This window comes from Ornithorhynchus anatinus, chromosome 15 (assembly GCF_004115215.2).
Source record: "Ornithorhynchus anatinus isolate Pmale09 chromosome 15, mOrnAna1.pri.v4, whole genome shotgun sequence".
NCBI lineage: Eukaryota > Metazoa > Chordata > Mammalia > Monotremata > Ornithorhynchidae > Ornithorhynchus > Ornithorhynchus anatinus.
The window spans coordinates 5,462,239-5,478,687 of NC_041742.1; the positions used below are offsets into that span (position 1 = coordinate 5,462,239).

A 16,449-nucleotide genomic window follows, 5' to 3' on the forward strand; every position below is an offset into this window, starting at 1 on the left:
AACACTTTTCTACATATTCAAAATGTATTTTAACATTGGTCTCCCCCTTGAAAAGGTAAGCTCCTTGTGGACAGGAGCTACCAATTTTGTTAGTCTGTCCTTGCCCAAGTGCTTAGTACCCTGCTCTGCACACAGTAAACATTCAATAGATGCAACTGATTGATTGATATTAACGCTTGGTCTGTGATGCTCACAATCTAAAGTTGGAGTTGCCAGAGTGGCAGTGGATTCATGAGGAGAAACTCAATACATAAAGACAAACCACAGAGAAACCACAAGGACAACAATAACAAGGATGATAGAGATCGAATCTGGGGAAGGCTGACCCGGCTTCCCAAGTTGTTTGTTTAGTTGGACTTTTACTGAAATATTAAGCAAGGATATTTCTGTTTGTGTGTTAGTCATGTCCCTGATACTCACGTTCCCAAGAAACAAGAGAGCACAAGCCTTTATGTAAATAATGGAAGAACAAATGCAAAATGTTCTAGCCCAAGCCTGGGAGGCTTAAATCAAACGAACGTGGTGATGTGGCAGGTTTAGCCTTCTCCGACCAGTTTACATCCACCGTGGCTGTAAACAGCAACAGCTCATCTTAAAACAACATCTGGAGTCCCCAGATCTGGTTCCATTTGCACCACTAGTAAAAAGTTCCTCATTTCTCGCCATCTGCTGCAGTGACCAGAGCACCAATCTAGCAGAGGAAGGCTTAAAGGCCCCAACAAAGGACAGACCAAGGAAGAACGATTCATCAGGGTATATGAAGGTCACACCTGGTGGTATCAATGCTTCACAGATGGTGACGCTTGGCAGGGGAGGATCTACGCTACCTCTATCCCCCAAGAGGGAGGAGGATGCGCTATCTTTACCTGAAACCTTGAAATGCTAACTCTCGACACTGAAAACCTCAAGCTCAGTGATCACTGGCAACAATCCTCCCCAAATCGGCAAGATTGAGGACTAGCCTTGGGACCAGTATGTGCACAGTGATGTGCTACAGTATCCTGATAAGGGGCGGTTTTCTTCCCCAAATCCATCAATCAATCGATTGTATTTATTAAGCACATACTGCATGCAGACCACTGTACTTAGTGCTTGGGAGACTACAGGGCAACAGAGATGGTAGATACTTTCCCGGCTCAAAGTGAGCTTACAGTCTAGAAAGGGAGAGAGAAGCAACATAAAGAAATTATGGTGTGTACATAAGTGCTGTGGGACTAAGGTTCTAATCCCAGCTCTGCCACTTGTCTGCTGTGTGACCTTGAGTAAATCATTTAACTTCTCTGGGCCTCAGTTACCTCATCTGCAAAATGGGGAGTAAGACTGTGAGCCTGATGTGGGAAAGGGACTGTGTCCCACCTGATTACCTTGTATCTACCTTAGTGCTTAGAACAGTGCTTGGCACATAGTCACACACACACTTGGCACTTGGCACACTTGGCACACACTTGTCAGCTGTGTGACTGTGGGCAAGTCACTTAACTTCTCTGTGCCTCAGTTCCCTCATCTGTAAAATGGGGATTAAGACTGTGAGCCCCACGTGGGACAACCCTATGTCTACCCCAGCGCTTAGAACAGTGCTCGGCACATAGTAAGCGCTTAACAAATACCAACATTATTACATAGTAAGTGCTTAACAAATACCATAATCAAAAACGTTTAGTACAGTACTCTGAACACAGTAGGTGCTCAATCAATATGATTGAAAGAATGAATGAATAAGGGAGAGATGAATAAAGGATGCAAATCCAAGCATGAGGGCGATGCAGAGGGAGGGGTAGAAGAGCCAGTGAGGGCTTCGGGAAGGCCTCTTGGAGGAGATGTGCCTTTGAAAAATTTTTGAGGGAGAGTGAGCACCTGTCCGATCTGAAGAGGGAGGGCATTCCAGGTCAGAGGCAGGATGAGAGCTAGGGGTGGGTGGGGAGAAAGAAGAGATGAGGGACAGTGAGTAGGTTAGTCTTAGAGGAGCAAAGTGTATGGGCTGGGCTGTAGTAAGAAATCAGGGACATAAGGTGTGAGGGGGCAGAGTGATTGAGTGCTTTAAGAGACACAGTTGAAATAATAATCAGTGGCATTTACTGAGTGCTTACTGTGTGCAGAACACTGTACTAAGCACTTGGAAGAGTACAATACTGAGTGGTGGACACATTTCCTGCCCATAACAAGCTTACAGCCTAGAGAATAATGATTATATCGTGGTATTTATCAAGCGATTAATAGGTGCCGAATGATGGGGTAGATATGAGATCATCAGATCGGACACCCCCCACCCAGATCAAAATGTACACCAAATTTTACCTACAAAACCCATTTAACACACAAGTGACCGCAGCATGATTCTGATGCTGTGCCCATAGCAATCAAGCCTTGCAGGTGGTTGCCAGGGTAGCTGTCTTGGTAAACTGTGTGAGCTCTATCAGGCTTTTCAGCCACCTGTTTTCAGGATTTCCGCCAGGCCAGACCACCAACTCAATCACCCTACGCGATTCTTTGGGCAAAGCAGCGTGACCTATTGGAAAAAACCCGGGCCTGTGGGTCAGAGGACCTGGGTTCTAGTCCCGCATCCAACACTTGTTGCTTTTCTGTTTTTATATAGGCCCTGTACTAAGTACTGGCGTGGATACGAGCTAATTGGGTTGGACACAGTCCATGTCCCACATGCGGCTCACAGTCTTAATTCCTGTTTTACAGATGAGGCGACTGAAGCACAGAAGTGAAGTGACTCACCTAAGGTCACACAGAAAATGACTGGTAGAGCTAGGCTTAGAACTCAGCTCCTTAAGACACCCAGACCTGTGTTCTAATTGCTAAGCCATGCTGCTTCTCAGCCTGCTGTCTGACTCGAAGGGAGTCACTTCACTCTGTGACTCAGTCTCCTCATCTGTAAAATGAGAATTTAACTCTCGTTCTCCCTCCTTAGGCTGTGAGCCCCGTTTGGAACAGGAGCTGTGCCCAATCTTATTATCTTGTACCTATCCCAGCGCTTAGAATACTACCTGATGCCAGTAACCACTTAACTAATACCAAAAAACTCCCCCCATAACAAAATCTTTGCCCTGCCTCTGCCTGTCTCACCTCACCACTGGAGTGAGATGGTGGCTTAGGTTTTTACAGAGGAGAAGTCTACAAACACACTATTGGGAAGGGACAAAAAAAGGGTATTTTTTCTTTAGAGTTGGATGAAATCCATGGGCTCGTGTTGCTTTGTGAAGATATTTCACTGTGGGCAAGGAATATGTCTACCGACTCTGTTGCACTGTACTGTACTGTCCTAAGCATTATACATATGGTAATCACTCAATAAATACCATTGATGATGATGTCTCTACATTTTTCTTCCCAGAAACCACTCTTTTCGCATTAGGTCAGTTTTAACATTCAGCTAAACAATAGCAGATGTGTTTTCCCTGTTCCATCTCTTACTAACCACAAAACAGTTATTTTCAGAAACTTGGAAGGTAGGGGACTTTTGGGGTGTGCTGAGGGTTTGGGGAGGGGGGTGGTTTACAGTAACATTCCCTCTTCTTAGATTAATTTTCCTTCTACTTTTCTCCCACTCCCCGTAGCGTTGCCTTTGCACTTGGACTTTCTCAGTTCCTTCTGCATCACCCTGATTTGTTCCCTTTTTTCACCCTTCCCTCAGCCCCACAGCACTATTACATATCTGTAATTTATTTCTACTAATGTCTATCTCCCCTCTAGACTCGTAAGCTCACTGTGGGCAGGGAATGTGCCTACTAAATCTGTCATCTTTGCTCTCCCAAGTGCTTAGTATAGTGCTCTGCACACAGTAAGCACTCAATAAATGCAAATGATACCACTCTTAGGACGGAACCTCACGGGCACCAATCTTAGATCAAATCTGGATGCACAAAGCCAGATTCCTAGCAAACCAATCAATCGATGGTATCTACTGAGTGCTTACTGCGTGCGGAGCACTGTACTAAATATTCAGAAGAGTATAATATAACGGAGTCGGTAGATATGTTCCCTGCCTAGAATGAGCTCACAGTCTAAAAGAAACTCAGTAGACCAGCCACAGTATGAGGTCTCCATGGTGCCTACAACCTCGCACACTGCTAAGCCCGGCTTAATTTTCCCATTCGCTCCAAATTTTGGAAGGTTGGCATTCTACATGCTCTAGACCTAGGTTCCATCATCTAGGAGAAGCAGCGTGACTGAGTAGCAAGAGCGGGCCTTGGGAGCGAGAGGACATGGGTTCTAATCCCGGCTCTGCCATTTGTCTCATGTGTGACCTTGGGCAAATCACTTCTCTGTGCCTCAGTTACCTCATCTGTAAAATGGGGATGAAGACTGTGAGCCCCACGTGGGACAACCTGATTACCTTGTATCTACCCCAGCACTTAGAGTAGTGCTCGGCACATAGTAAGCGCTTAATGAATACCATAATTATTATTATTATTATTAGATCCAGGCTGCATGTTCAAGATCTGGGCCTTCCAAAAAGCCAGGCTGAACCAACAGCTATAGTCAGTCAGTCTGTCTATCGTATTTATTCATTCATTAGTATTTATTGAGCGCTTACTATGTGCAGAGCACTATACTAAGTACTTGGAATGTACAAATTGGTAACAGATAGAGACAGTCCCTGCCCTTTGATGGGCTTACAGTCTAATCGGGGGAGATGGACAGACAAGAACAATAGCAATAAATAGAATCAAGGGGATGAACATCTCATTAAAACAATGGCAAATAAATAGAATCAAGGTGATGTACATCTCATTAACAAAATAAATAGGGTAATGAAAATATATATACAGTTGAGCAGACGAGTACAGTGCTGAGGGGATGGGAAGGGAGAGGGGGAGGAGCAGAGGGAAAGGGGGGAAAGGAGGGTTTAGCTGCGGAGAGGTGAAGGGGGTGGGTAGAGGGAGTAGAGGGAAAAGGGGAGCTCAGTCTGGGAAGGCCTCTTGGAGGAGGTGAGCTTTAAGTAGGGTTTTGAAGAGGGGAAGAGAATGAGTTTGGCAGAGGTGAGGAGGGAGGGCATTCCGGGACCGTGGGAGGACGTAGCCCAGGGGTCGACGGCGGGATAGATGAGAACGGGGGAAGGTGAGGAGGTGGGCGGCAGAGGAGCGGAGCGTGCGGGGTGGGCAGTGGAAAGAGATAAGGGAGGAGAGGTAGGAGGGGGCAAGGTGATGGAGAGCCTTGCAGCCTAGAGTAAGAAGTTTTTGTTTCGTGCGGAGGTCAATAGGCAGCCACTGGAGGTTTTTAAGAAGGGGAGTGACATGCCCAGAGCGTTTCTGCAGGAAGATGAGCCAGGCAGCAGAATGAAGAATAGACTGGAGCAGGGAGCGAAAGGAGGAAGGGAGAAGAGAGAGCAGGCTGACACAGTAGTCTAGCCGGGATATTACGAGAGCCTGTACCAGTAAGATAGCCGTTTGGGTGGAGAGGAAAGGGCAGATCTTGGCAATATTATAAAGGTGAGACTGGCAGGTTTTGGTGACGGATTGGATGTATGGGGTGAACGAGAGAGCCGAGTCAAAGATGACACCGAGATTGCGGGCCTGAGAGACGGGAAGGATGGTCGTACCATCCACGGTGATAGGGAAGTCAGGGAGAGGACAGGGCTTGGGAGGGAAAATGAGGAGCTCAGTTTTGGTCATACGGTGGGGTGAGGGATGGGAGGCGGGGGTTTGTGTAGCCCTGGGCTCGCCCCTTTGAGCAGGGGGCTCCAAAGGCTCGGGATGGGGAAGGGGAGGGGGAGTTCCTGGCGCCTCTGCTCAGAGCATCCACTTCAGACATCGGGTCTCGTGGTGGGTGCCCAGGCAGCGCACGGTGCAGCAGCGGGCCCCGCAGGACACACAGGTGTAAGGGGAGGGGAAGCCGCAAATGGCACAGAACGGCCCCTGGGGCCACGACGACGGAGCCGCACATGCCATCACGTAGTTGGGGCCCTCTGCCGTGCTCGCGTTCTGCTCCTCCAGCAGAGCCTGGAAGTTCTTCCGGAAATGAAGCTTGAAGTGGTCACCCCGGGTTTTCTTCTTCCTCTTCCCAGTATCGGCGTCGTCGTGGAACTGGGGCAGCCGCTTCCCCAGCTGCAGCTGTAACAGGCCGGCGTGAGGGTCATCTTGGAAGTTGTCATTCTCCAAGGCCTCCAGCTGGCAGGTCATCCGCTGCTGTCGCGTGTTCCGGTCCAACACCTGCCTCTGCCTGGGGGCTTGGGATTGCACCGCTGGCTTCTTCTCCACCATTTATTGCACGCTTACTAATAATAATAATAATAATGTTGGTATTTGTTAAGCGCTTACTATGTGCCAAGCACTGTTCTAAGCGCTGGGGTAGACACAGGGGAATCAGGTTGTCCCACGTGGGGCTCACAGTCTTAATCCCCATTTTACAGATGAGGTAACTGAGGCACAGAGAAGTTAAGTGACTTGCCCAAAGTCACACAGCTGACAAGTGGCCGAGCCGGGATTCGAACCCATGAACTCTGACTCCAAAGCCCGTGCTCTTTCCACTGAGCCATGCTGCTTCTCTATGTATATTTCTTAGTACTATGTGCAGAGCACGGTACTAAGCGCTTGGGAGAGTACAATATAACAATAAACAGACATTCCCTGCCCACAGTGAGCTGCTTCTCTTGAGCTGTGCAGTTCCACCTCAAGAAACACAAGCCATCAGCTAGGTCCTGTGCCTCAGTTTCCTCACCTGTAAAATGGTCTAGTGGATAATGCACATATCTGGGAGTCAGGTGGTCACAGATTTTAATCCTGACTCTGCCGCTTGTCTGCTGTGTGACCTTGGGCAAATCATTTCACCTTTCTGCGCCTCAGTTACCTCACCTGTAAAATGAGGATTCAGACTGCCACCCCCATGTGGAACAGGGACTGTGTCCCACCCGAATTGCTTGTATCCACCCCAGTGCTTAGTACAGTGCCTGGCACATAGGAAGTGCTTAACCAATACCCCGATTATTGTTATTATTATTAGGCTGGGAGCCCCTTGTGGGTCAGGGACCATGTCCAACCCGATTTGCTTATTATCACTCCAGAGTTTAGTACGATGCCTGGCACACAGTAAACTCTTCAAAAATACCATTTTTAATTATAGTGAACTCTCCCGCGTGCTTAGTACAGCACTCTGCCTGCGGTAAGCGCTCAATAAATGCCATCGATGATATGACCAACTGACCCACTGCGCCTACCCCATCGCTTAGCACGTTTATCCACCCCTTTTATCCCACCGGGAAGGGAACCTTAAAGCTTTTACTCCCAAGCAAGTGAGAAGACTTGTTAATAGAGAGGCTCCTTGCACAAGGGGACCATTTCCAGCAGCAGCAGCAGCAGCAGCAGCAGCAGCAGCAAAAGCAGCTGGCGGCTGGGAGCAAGGCTCCCTGCAAGGAGAGACCGAGACCACAGCTCTTCAGCTCTGCATTCTACATCTCCAGGACTTTCTTGGCAGTAAAAATGCAGAGGGCCTGACTCATCAGAGGCCCCGCTGCTAATTTAACATCTCAAAACTGGGGAGATCCGGAGGTCGGAGGTGGCTTGGGCCCCTGGAATTTATCTTAAAGGGAGGAGGAGGGGAGCCGGCTCCTAATCATCACAGCATCCTTTAAGCGCTTACTACGTACCAAGTGCTGGGGTGGGTATCGCAGCACGAGAAGTGGGTCCCAAAGCCAGGAAACCTAGGTTTTAATCCCGGCTCTGCCGCTTGCCTGCTGGGGGATCTGGGGCATGTCAGTCAAGGTCCTGGTACATAGTAAGCACTTAACAAATACCACAATAATAATAATAATTATTATTATTATTGCATTCTTCCAAGCATTTAATTCAGTGCTCTGCACACAGTAAGTGCTCAACAAATGCCACTGATTGATTGAGGCCTGGCAAAGGTCCATGTTTTTGAAACAAATAGCAATTCTTCAACCAAGCTGCCACTCAAAATTTAAGCTTGAGAAGCAGCAGCATAGCCTCGTGGAAAGAGCACGGGCCTAGAAGTCAGAAGACCTGGGTTCTAATCCGTGTTCAGCCACTTGCCTGCTGTGTGCTCATGGATAATTCATTTCTCTGTGCCTCTGGGAAATGGGGATCAAACACCAGTTCGCTCTCCTCCTTTGACTGCAAGCTCCATTAGGGGTAGGGAGAGACTGTACCCGACCTGATTATCTTGGATCTACCCTTGCGCTCAGTACACTGACTGGCAATAGTAAGCACTTAGCAGACACCACAGTGATTAGTGTCTAATTCTCATAAAGCTGGCATTTGGGCCACAGGGTTCAAAGCTAAAACGACCCTGTAGGGCTCAGCTAAATCTCTTCTCCAGAGCAGAGCCAAAGTCTGAATAAGAGAATCTTCAACTAGACCACTGAAAAATAAACAATGAAAAACAACTCCGGTAATCTGAAAGAGGACAAGCCACACATGACAGTCTGCTCTGTCCCCTGCAGTTCAAAGTCCCTGCCAAAGGCTGAGATCTTCCAACGAGAAATTTCTATTGAGTCTCATTTCAGGGAGCTCTGACAATACACCAAGAATGGTAACTTTCTGGACTTGGGGGCATTGGAAGAGAAATGTCTTCTGTTCATTGTTACCTTTCTAAGAAGGAAATGCCAACACATTCAACACAGCATGCATTTTTGCTCCACCGGGCAGATCCTCCTAAGCTAAAGGAAAATTGACAAAATGGGTAACAAGGAATAATAGGTGCTTTATTTTAAGGAAATAATAAAGAGATTGTCAGCCTCACGAGCCTTTTCAGCTCAATTCTAATGACCGTATTTCTGACATTTCAGGTTATTGTTATGCCTTTTACATAATGAATGATCAGAATAATGATATTCCCTTACCTTAATATCATTCCTTCTTCTTTTAAATTTCCCCCACATGCTGTTTGATTCCAAAATGCACAAAAGATATCAGAATCTGGATGGAGAAAAAGAGATCTTTTCAGAACTTATGAAAGGCAGGAAGGGTGATTCCAGCAATCACAATACTCTATTTATTTTAGGTCAGTTCTGGGCTGATTGAAGGACAAGCTCTCAATAATTAATATTGTAGATTGAAGACTGACTGATAGATAAAGGTGGTACAAATATTTTACACCTGGAGTACAACAATGAGTTACGGTTGACTTTGAAACTAGGGGTTTCTTTCCATCGGACCTCATTTGGGGAAAGAATTTCATCACCTGGTACTGGAATTATGAAAACTTTAGGATAACTAGGTTCAAAATCAGGACTCAAGAAATTTCTGTGACATCCAATTGGTGACTGAAGGGGAAAGGTGATCTATGCCTGTAAGGAGTGGTAAATTTAAAACTGAAAGGAATTTTTCCTGGAAAACCCCTTTTTAGAGTTTCTAAATGCCTTTTGTTTGGAAAATCATTGGAGATCTGCCTCCAAACCCACAAGCTCAGATCTCCTCTGTTGAAAGGAATCAAGCTACTCTTTTGATTATTACCATTTGAAAACATCATTTGATGTGTTCAGCCTCGGTGAAGACTAGCAACTTCAAAATACATCTATCAGTAGCATGGCCTAGTGGATAGAGCACAGGCCTGGAAGTCAGAAGGACCTGGGTTCTAAGCCTGGCTCCATCACTTGACTAGTGTGTGACTTTGGTCAAGCCACCTAACTTCACCGTGCCTCAGTTAACTCACCTGTAAAATGGCGATTAAGACTGTGAGCCCAAGGCAGGACAGGGACTGTGTCCAATCTGATTTGCTAATATCTACCCCAGTTCTTAGTAGATTGCCTAGCACATAGTGCTTGACAAATACCATAACCACAACAAAAAATCAGCATAAATAGTATCCTTAGGACTTAAATTATAGTCTCGTCTTCCAAGAGCATTGCCAGCCCAAGAAACTGGTAATTAAAACTCCTTAAGCAATTGCTAACTGTGTAGAAAACTTCAATAAAAGCCGCCTTTTCAAGTAATTGCTGATTATAAAATCAAATTCTCTCATTTGGTTTTAAAATGTGCAACCCAATCAAACCAAAGAGGGACTTTCGAAACTTGGAAGCTTTGTTTTTGCAAAGACCTTCACCAAGTTAAAAATCCATTCAATAGCCCTTTGGAGTGGTGAAGCCACTTCCACATTTCTAAGACCAAGTTAAGGCCGAGGCACCGTTAACGCGTTCAAACAGATGGCCATGACTGCAGGGGTTTGCCTGGGTTTTATGCCTTATTTCAGGCTATATCTTGCTCAGGCAGGAGACAAACCTTTTCAGTAACCAGACACTTTGGGAGGGTCTTCAAATTCTTGGAAACTATTACAGTAATTTCCTGGGAGAGCCACTGTACTTCCCAAAGCGGCACTGATGACAGCTTATAGTAGCAATCAAATTGATTGAGCATTTACTGTGTCCAGAGCACCTTATTAACTCTGGGAAAGAATACACAGCTGGGAACTGGAACAGCCCTTATCTCTCAGGGGGCTTTTAGAGGTAGAGGGTGGGGAAGTTGGGGGTGGTTTGGGTCTCCAGCACCCCAGACATCAGCTGTCAATCATGTATACATCCACTTCCAGTCAGATCTGCACAGGGAAGGAAGCATAAGTTAGCAGACTGGAAGCATGTTATATTTAAATTCAGTGAGAGGTTCTGTTATTTCTCTATGGAATGCTAGAATGAAAGTGAGGTTGCATCTAGTAAGAGACCTATTGTCTGCATCACCTAAGCTCTTGGATGCTAATTCTCCTGCGGTGCCCTAGAAGCCCATTTTTTTTCCTTTTAAATGTTGGCTGTTGAGCGCTATGTGCCAGGCATTGTACTAAGTGCTGGGGAAGATAAAAGATAATCAGGTTGGACTCAGTCCACATCCCACATAGGACTCACAGCCTTAATCCTCATTTTACAGATGAGGTCACTGAGGCACAGAGAAGTGAAGTGGCTTGCCCGAGGTCACACAGCAGATAAGTAGCTGAGCCGGAATCAGAACTCAGCTCCTTCTGACTCCCAGGCCTGTCCACTATCCATTAAGCCACGCTGCTTCTCTATATGTCTGTGCCCAAAAGACTGTCGTTTTCTTGAGAACAGGGAAGCTATGTGGCCTAGTTGAAAAAGAGCGCACAATTGAGAATCGAGAGACCTGGATTCTAATCCTGACTCTGCCAGTTGCCTGCTGTGTGACCTTAGGAACGTAGCTTAACAGTTAACCTCTTTGTGCCTCAGTTTCCTCATCTGTAAAATGGGGATTAAATCCCTGTTCTCCCTCCCTGAGCACCATGTGAAATAGGGACTGTGTCTGACCCGATTACCTTCTATCTACCCCAGTGCTTGGCACATAGTATGCTCTTCAATGCTATATAATTATTATTGAATCTGTTGTCTGCTCCCAAGTGCTTGGAACTCACTAGAAGCAACATATATATTTTTGAAAAAAAACCACCAACAACAAAAAAAGTGCGAGTATATGCAAAACGAGTGAAGCTGAAGGCTGGGTTCCACCTCAGAAAGAAAGCTGGCCATCTCTTATCTGGGAGCCTGGTTTAAAATCCATCTTTCTGGGGGAAGGTTCAAGATTCAGATCCAGAAAGGAGTCCACTCCTTTATGTATTTTCATGGGGATGGTCAGTGTTAAACGATCTTTCTGGGTTCGGGATGATGAACCCAAAGCTTCCGTGGAGGCGATCTCTCTCCGAGGGACAGCCAATGAGCCAAGGGTTAACCATCTCTTCTTCAAACCACAGACTTTATAGGAGTCCACTAGGACTTCAGGATATGGGCCCGGGCCTCAATTTTTATAGCTGCTGGAGGGTGACTTCATCTCTAGGTTCCCAAAAACCTTCTCCAGTGTCGCGGGAGGGTCTCTACGCCATCCACTTCTCCCGGTGACCTCGCCTGTGGAGGACTTGCCATCGGGAAGTCCAACGGCCAGCTGGAGCTGGAACCTAACCCATGGAAGCAGACCAAGGTATTTGGCCTCTGGAGGGAAACTTGATTTAGTACAGATGTGTCTCTCCATTTTTTTTTCCTTTTTCCAACGCTCTGGTCAGCCCAGGGCTAAACCCGGCTCCTAACGGAAGGGAAAAATCCGCAGCCCTCCAGATGAGCCAAAGGGACGAGAAAATGCGATTCCAAGGCAGCTCTGACTAGGGGCCGGATTAATCGGAGGGATTTTGGCCTCATCGCGGGGTGACGGCTTTGTGTTCTTTGGCCCCTTCCTAGAGATGGAGTTTCGAAATTGTTTGACGTTTGCAGTCTGGCTGTTGATAAAGGACAGACTGTCCTTTTTCGTGGGTTGGATCCGATTTGATGCACTCATCTCTCTCTGCTCCTGCCCTGAGAGCTCCACAACTAGCTGCTAGAGCCTGTAAAAATAATAATAGTTATTATTAGTAATAATAATTATTAGCAATAATAATAATACTTATTAGCAATTTTTGCTATTATTATTAGTAATAATAATAGTGATATTTGTTAAGCACTTAGGACCCTGCCTAATACATAGTAAGAGCTGGGGTGGATACAAGGTAAATGGTAGTTGGACACAGTCCCTGTCCCACATAGGGCTCACAGACAATCCCCATTTTCCAGTTGAGGTAACTGAGGCCCAGAGAAGCAAAGCGACCTGCCCAAGGTCACACAGCAGACATGTGGTAGAGCCAGGATTAGAACCCAGGTTCTCATGACTCCCAGGTCCATGCTTTATCCACTCGGAGTCAGAGGACCTGAGTTCATTCATTCATTCAATGGTATTTATTGAGCGCTTACTATGTGCAGAGCTCTAATCTCAGTTACGCCACTTGCCTGCTGTGTGGCCTTGGGCAAACCACTTCACTTCTCTGTGCCTCAATTACCTCATCTGGAAAATGGGTATTAAATCCTACTCCCTCCTTAGACTGTGGAGCCCCATGTGGGATAGGGACTGTACCTGACCTGATTAACTTGTATCTACCCCAGGGTTTAGTACAGTGCTTGGCACAAAATAGGTGCTTAACAGGTATCACTGGAAAAAAAAGATGCAAGGGAGATATGAAGGGAAGGTGATTAGAGACACCAGAAATCATTACTGGTCTGAAACCTGGACAACAGCTGTAGTGGTTACTGGTACAAGTCAGATCTAGTATGAATTTTGGTTGGGGAAAACAAGAGAAATAGGCTGTAATTGCTTTAATTATTGAGAAGTTGCTGTTCTTTGCAACATATTTTCTGTGCTGAAGCAGGTTTAACATTTAGCTTCTTTCACTCTTGCATTTATTTTAAAGAGTCAGCTTTTGGTTTCTGTTTTTCTTAAGAAGGTGTAGGATATATAGAGGGAAAATCATGCTAGGTGTAAAATAATTTTTATATCTATGCACCAGAATCAATTCATCAATAGTACTGAGTAATTACCCTATGCAGAGAACTGTACTAAGCACTTGGAGAGTAAAATAAAGTCTTTAGACATGATGCAGAAGCAGCATGGCCCAGCAGCTAGAGCGCGGACCTGGGAGTCAGAAGGACCTGGGATCTAATCCCAGTTCCACCAATTGCCAGCTGGGGAAGGACACTTTATAGCCTCAGTTCCCTCATCTGCAAAATACTTATTTTCCCTCCTACCTAGACCTTGTGTGTTCATGTGGGTCTTGGTTATCTTATATCACGCCCACCCCCCACCCCCCGGGGGCTTAGTACAATGTCTGGCACATAGTAAGCACAAAACAAATACCACAATTATTAACTGTTGTACTCTTTGCCAAGCATTATCCTAAGAACTGGGGTAGAGACAATCAATCAGGGAATTGTATTTACTGAGCACAAACTTTGTGCAGAGAACTGTACTAGGCACTTGGGAGATTACAATATATCAGAGTTGGTTATATATGAGCTTAAAGTCTACAGACAAGATAATTAGGTCAGACACCATCCCTGTCCTACCTGGCACTCAAGCATTTAGCCCCCCTTTAGAGATGAAGAAATTGAGCCACAGAAAATTCAAGGGACTTGTCCAAGACCACACAGCAGAGAAGTGGCAGAGCTGGAATAAATTTCCAGGTCTCCTAACTCCCAGGAATAGGCTCTTTCCAATCAGCCACACACACTGCTTCTCTACCATCTCACTACTCTCCTACTACAACCCAACCCATACACTTTGCTCCTCTAAATGCCAACCTTCTCACTGTACCTTGTTCTCATCTGTCTCTCCGCTGATCCCTTGCCCACAACCTGCCACTGGCCTGAAACGCCCTCCCTCCTTAAATCCGATGGACAATTACTCTCCCCCTTCCCTTCAAAGCCTTACTGAAGGCACAACTCCTCCAAGAGGCCCTCCCTGACTAAGCCCTCCTTTCCTCTTCTCCCAATCCCTTCTGGGTCACCCTGACTTACTCTCTTTATTCATCACCCGCCCAGCCCTACAGCACTTCTGTAATTTATTTATTTATAATGTCCATCTTCCCTTCTAGACTCTAAACTCATTGTGGGCAGGGGATGTAACCATTAATATAATTATATTAACCCAAGCACTTAGTACAGTGCTCTGCACACGTTAAGTGATTAATAAATTTGATTGACTGACTGACTACAAAGGGAAGATTCTTCGCCTGAGGAATTGTCTTAAGCCAAGGCGTGGGGAGGTGTGTGTGTGTGGGGGGGGGGGTGGTCCATGACTATGGGGGTGAAGCCTTGTTGGGCTACTTTACTCACAGATGCTTTGCCAGCAAGGAAGGAGTCCAAGAAGAAGTCAGTCTAATGGGATCTGGTGAATCAGGAGGCAAATCCACAGAATGTTCAAGGAGTTCGGGCCCTTTGAGTCTTTCAGCATCCTGGATGGGAGATCAATAATCAATTAATAGTATTTATTAGACTGTGAGCCCCATGTAGGACGGGGACTATGTCCAACCTGATTATCTTCTATCTACTTCCAGTGCTTGCTAGGTATTAAGTGCTTAACAAGTACTATCATTACTATTATGTATTTACTAAGCGCTTAACAGTGTGTAGAGCACAGTACTGAGTGCTCAGGGAAGTAGAATGCAATAATGTTGGTAGAGGATATCCCTGCTAATAATATGACGATAGTAATAATAATGACAATGGCATGTGTTAAGCACTTACTATGTTCTCAGAGCTGGGGTAAACAATAATCAGATTGGACACAGTCCGTCTTCTACAAGGGGCACTAAGCCTAAATAAGAGGTGGAAGAGGTATTCAATCCCCATTTTCACATGAGGTAACTGAGGCCCCGAGAAGTTAAGTGACTTGCCTGAAGTCTCACAGCAGACAAGTAGCAGAGTCTGGATTAAAACCCAGGTCCTCTGACTTTCAGGCCAGAGCTCTTTCCACTAGGCCACACTTCTTCCCAAGGAAGAGGGTGGGTTCCCACGTGACGTGAATATAAGTAAACAAATTATGGGTATATACATAAGAGCTGTGTGGGCTGATGGAGGGGTGACTAAAGGGTACAAATCCAAGTGGAAGGGTGATGCAGAAGGGAGTGGGAGAAGAGGAAAGAAGGGTTTAGTTTGGAAAGGAATTTTGAAGGAGATGTGCTTTTAATTCCCCTCTGAAGTTGGAAAGGGTGATTGTCTGTCTTACTCAATTACATGCTCTCAAGCGTTTGAGTGCTCTGCACACAGTACATTAATATATAAATATCACTGCTTCACTGGCTAGAAGTCAGGAGACCAGGGTTCTAGTTCTCGGTCTATGGCTGACCTTTTGGGTAATCCAAGCAAATCCACTTGGCCTCTCTGAGTCTCAGTTTCCTCATCTGTAAAATGAAGATAATATGGCTCACCTCCCCAGTGTCAGTTTTTGATAGCATTTATTAAACAATTATTATTACTCTTACTTTTACTTACTCTGTCCAACTCGATTTGCTTGTTTCCACCTCAGCGCTTAGTACAGTGCCTGGTACATATTAAGCACTTAAATACCATCATTATTTAAGAGAAGCAGTGTGGCTTAGTGGAAAGAGCACGGGCTTGAGAGTCAGAGGTTGTGGGTTCTAATCCCTGCTCTGCCACTTTTCAGCTGTGTGACTTTGGACAAGTCACTTAACTTCTCTGTTTCTCAGTTACCTCATCTGTAAAATGGGGATTAACATTGTGAGACCCACGTGGGACAACCTGATTACTTTGTATCTACCCCAGTGTTTACGACAGTGCTTGGCACATTGTAACTGCTTAACAAATACCATCATTATTATTATTACTAGTAGTAGTAGTAAGAACTCAATCATACCATGGATTGACTGATTGGCTCACAGTCTTAACTGGAGGGAGGAGGGTTTAGTTCCCATTTTATAGATGAAGGCACAGAGAAGTGAAGTTTCTCGCCTAAGGTCATGCAGCAGACAAATGGAAGAGTCGAGATTAGAACCTAATTCTTCTGACTCCCAGGACCATTAGGAGAAGGCGAGGTGATTCACAGGCCAACGCTTAGGAATAATGAAAATGCTCTAGAAATCCAAGGAATCAGTAAAAGAAATAGAAATTCAGAGGGCACAAGGAGCTCACTGTACATAGTTACCGGGCTCCAACGTAGGCACCAAAGTGCTTCT

The 16,449-nt window shown here is 45.7% G+C and overlaps 1 protein-coding gene across 1 annotated transcript; it reads right to left on the reverse strand.

Annotated features, from left to right (window-relative positions):
- Positions 1 to 5,567: 5,567 nt before the first annotated feature.
- On the reverse strand, positions 5,568 to 14,763 carry ZNHIT1 (zinc finger HIT-type containing 1). Its single transcript, XM_029080052.2, has 5 exons — positions 14,591 to 14,763; positions 11,411 to 12,273; positions 8,807 to 8,882; positions 8,552 to 8,623; positions 5,568 to 6,223 (listed from the first exon to the last, which is right to left on the reverse strand). The coding sequence occupies exon 5, from the start codon at positions 6,207 to 6,209 to the stop codon at positions 5,739 to 5,741; it is 471 nt and encodes a 156-aa protein (XP_028935885.1). The 5' UTR covers positions 6,210 to 6,223; positions 8,552 to 8,623; positions 8,807 to 8,882; positions 11,411 to 12,273; positions 14,591 to 14,763; the 3' UTR covers positions 5,568 to 5,738.
- Between the last annotated feature and the right edge of the window lie 1,686 nt (positions 14,764 to 16,449).

Coding starts and splice junctions, on each gene's coding strand:
- ZNHIT1 (XM_029080052.2), bottom strand. CDS start 6,209: ATGGTGGAGAAGAAGCCAGCGGTGCAATCCCAAGCCCCCAGGCAGAGG.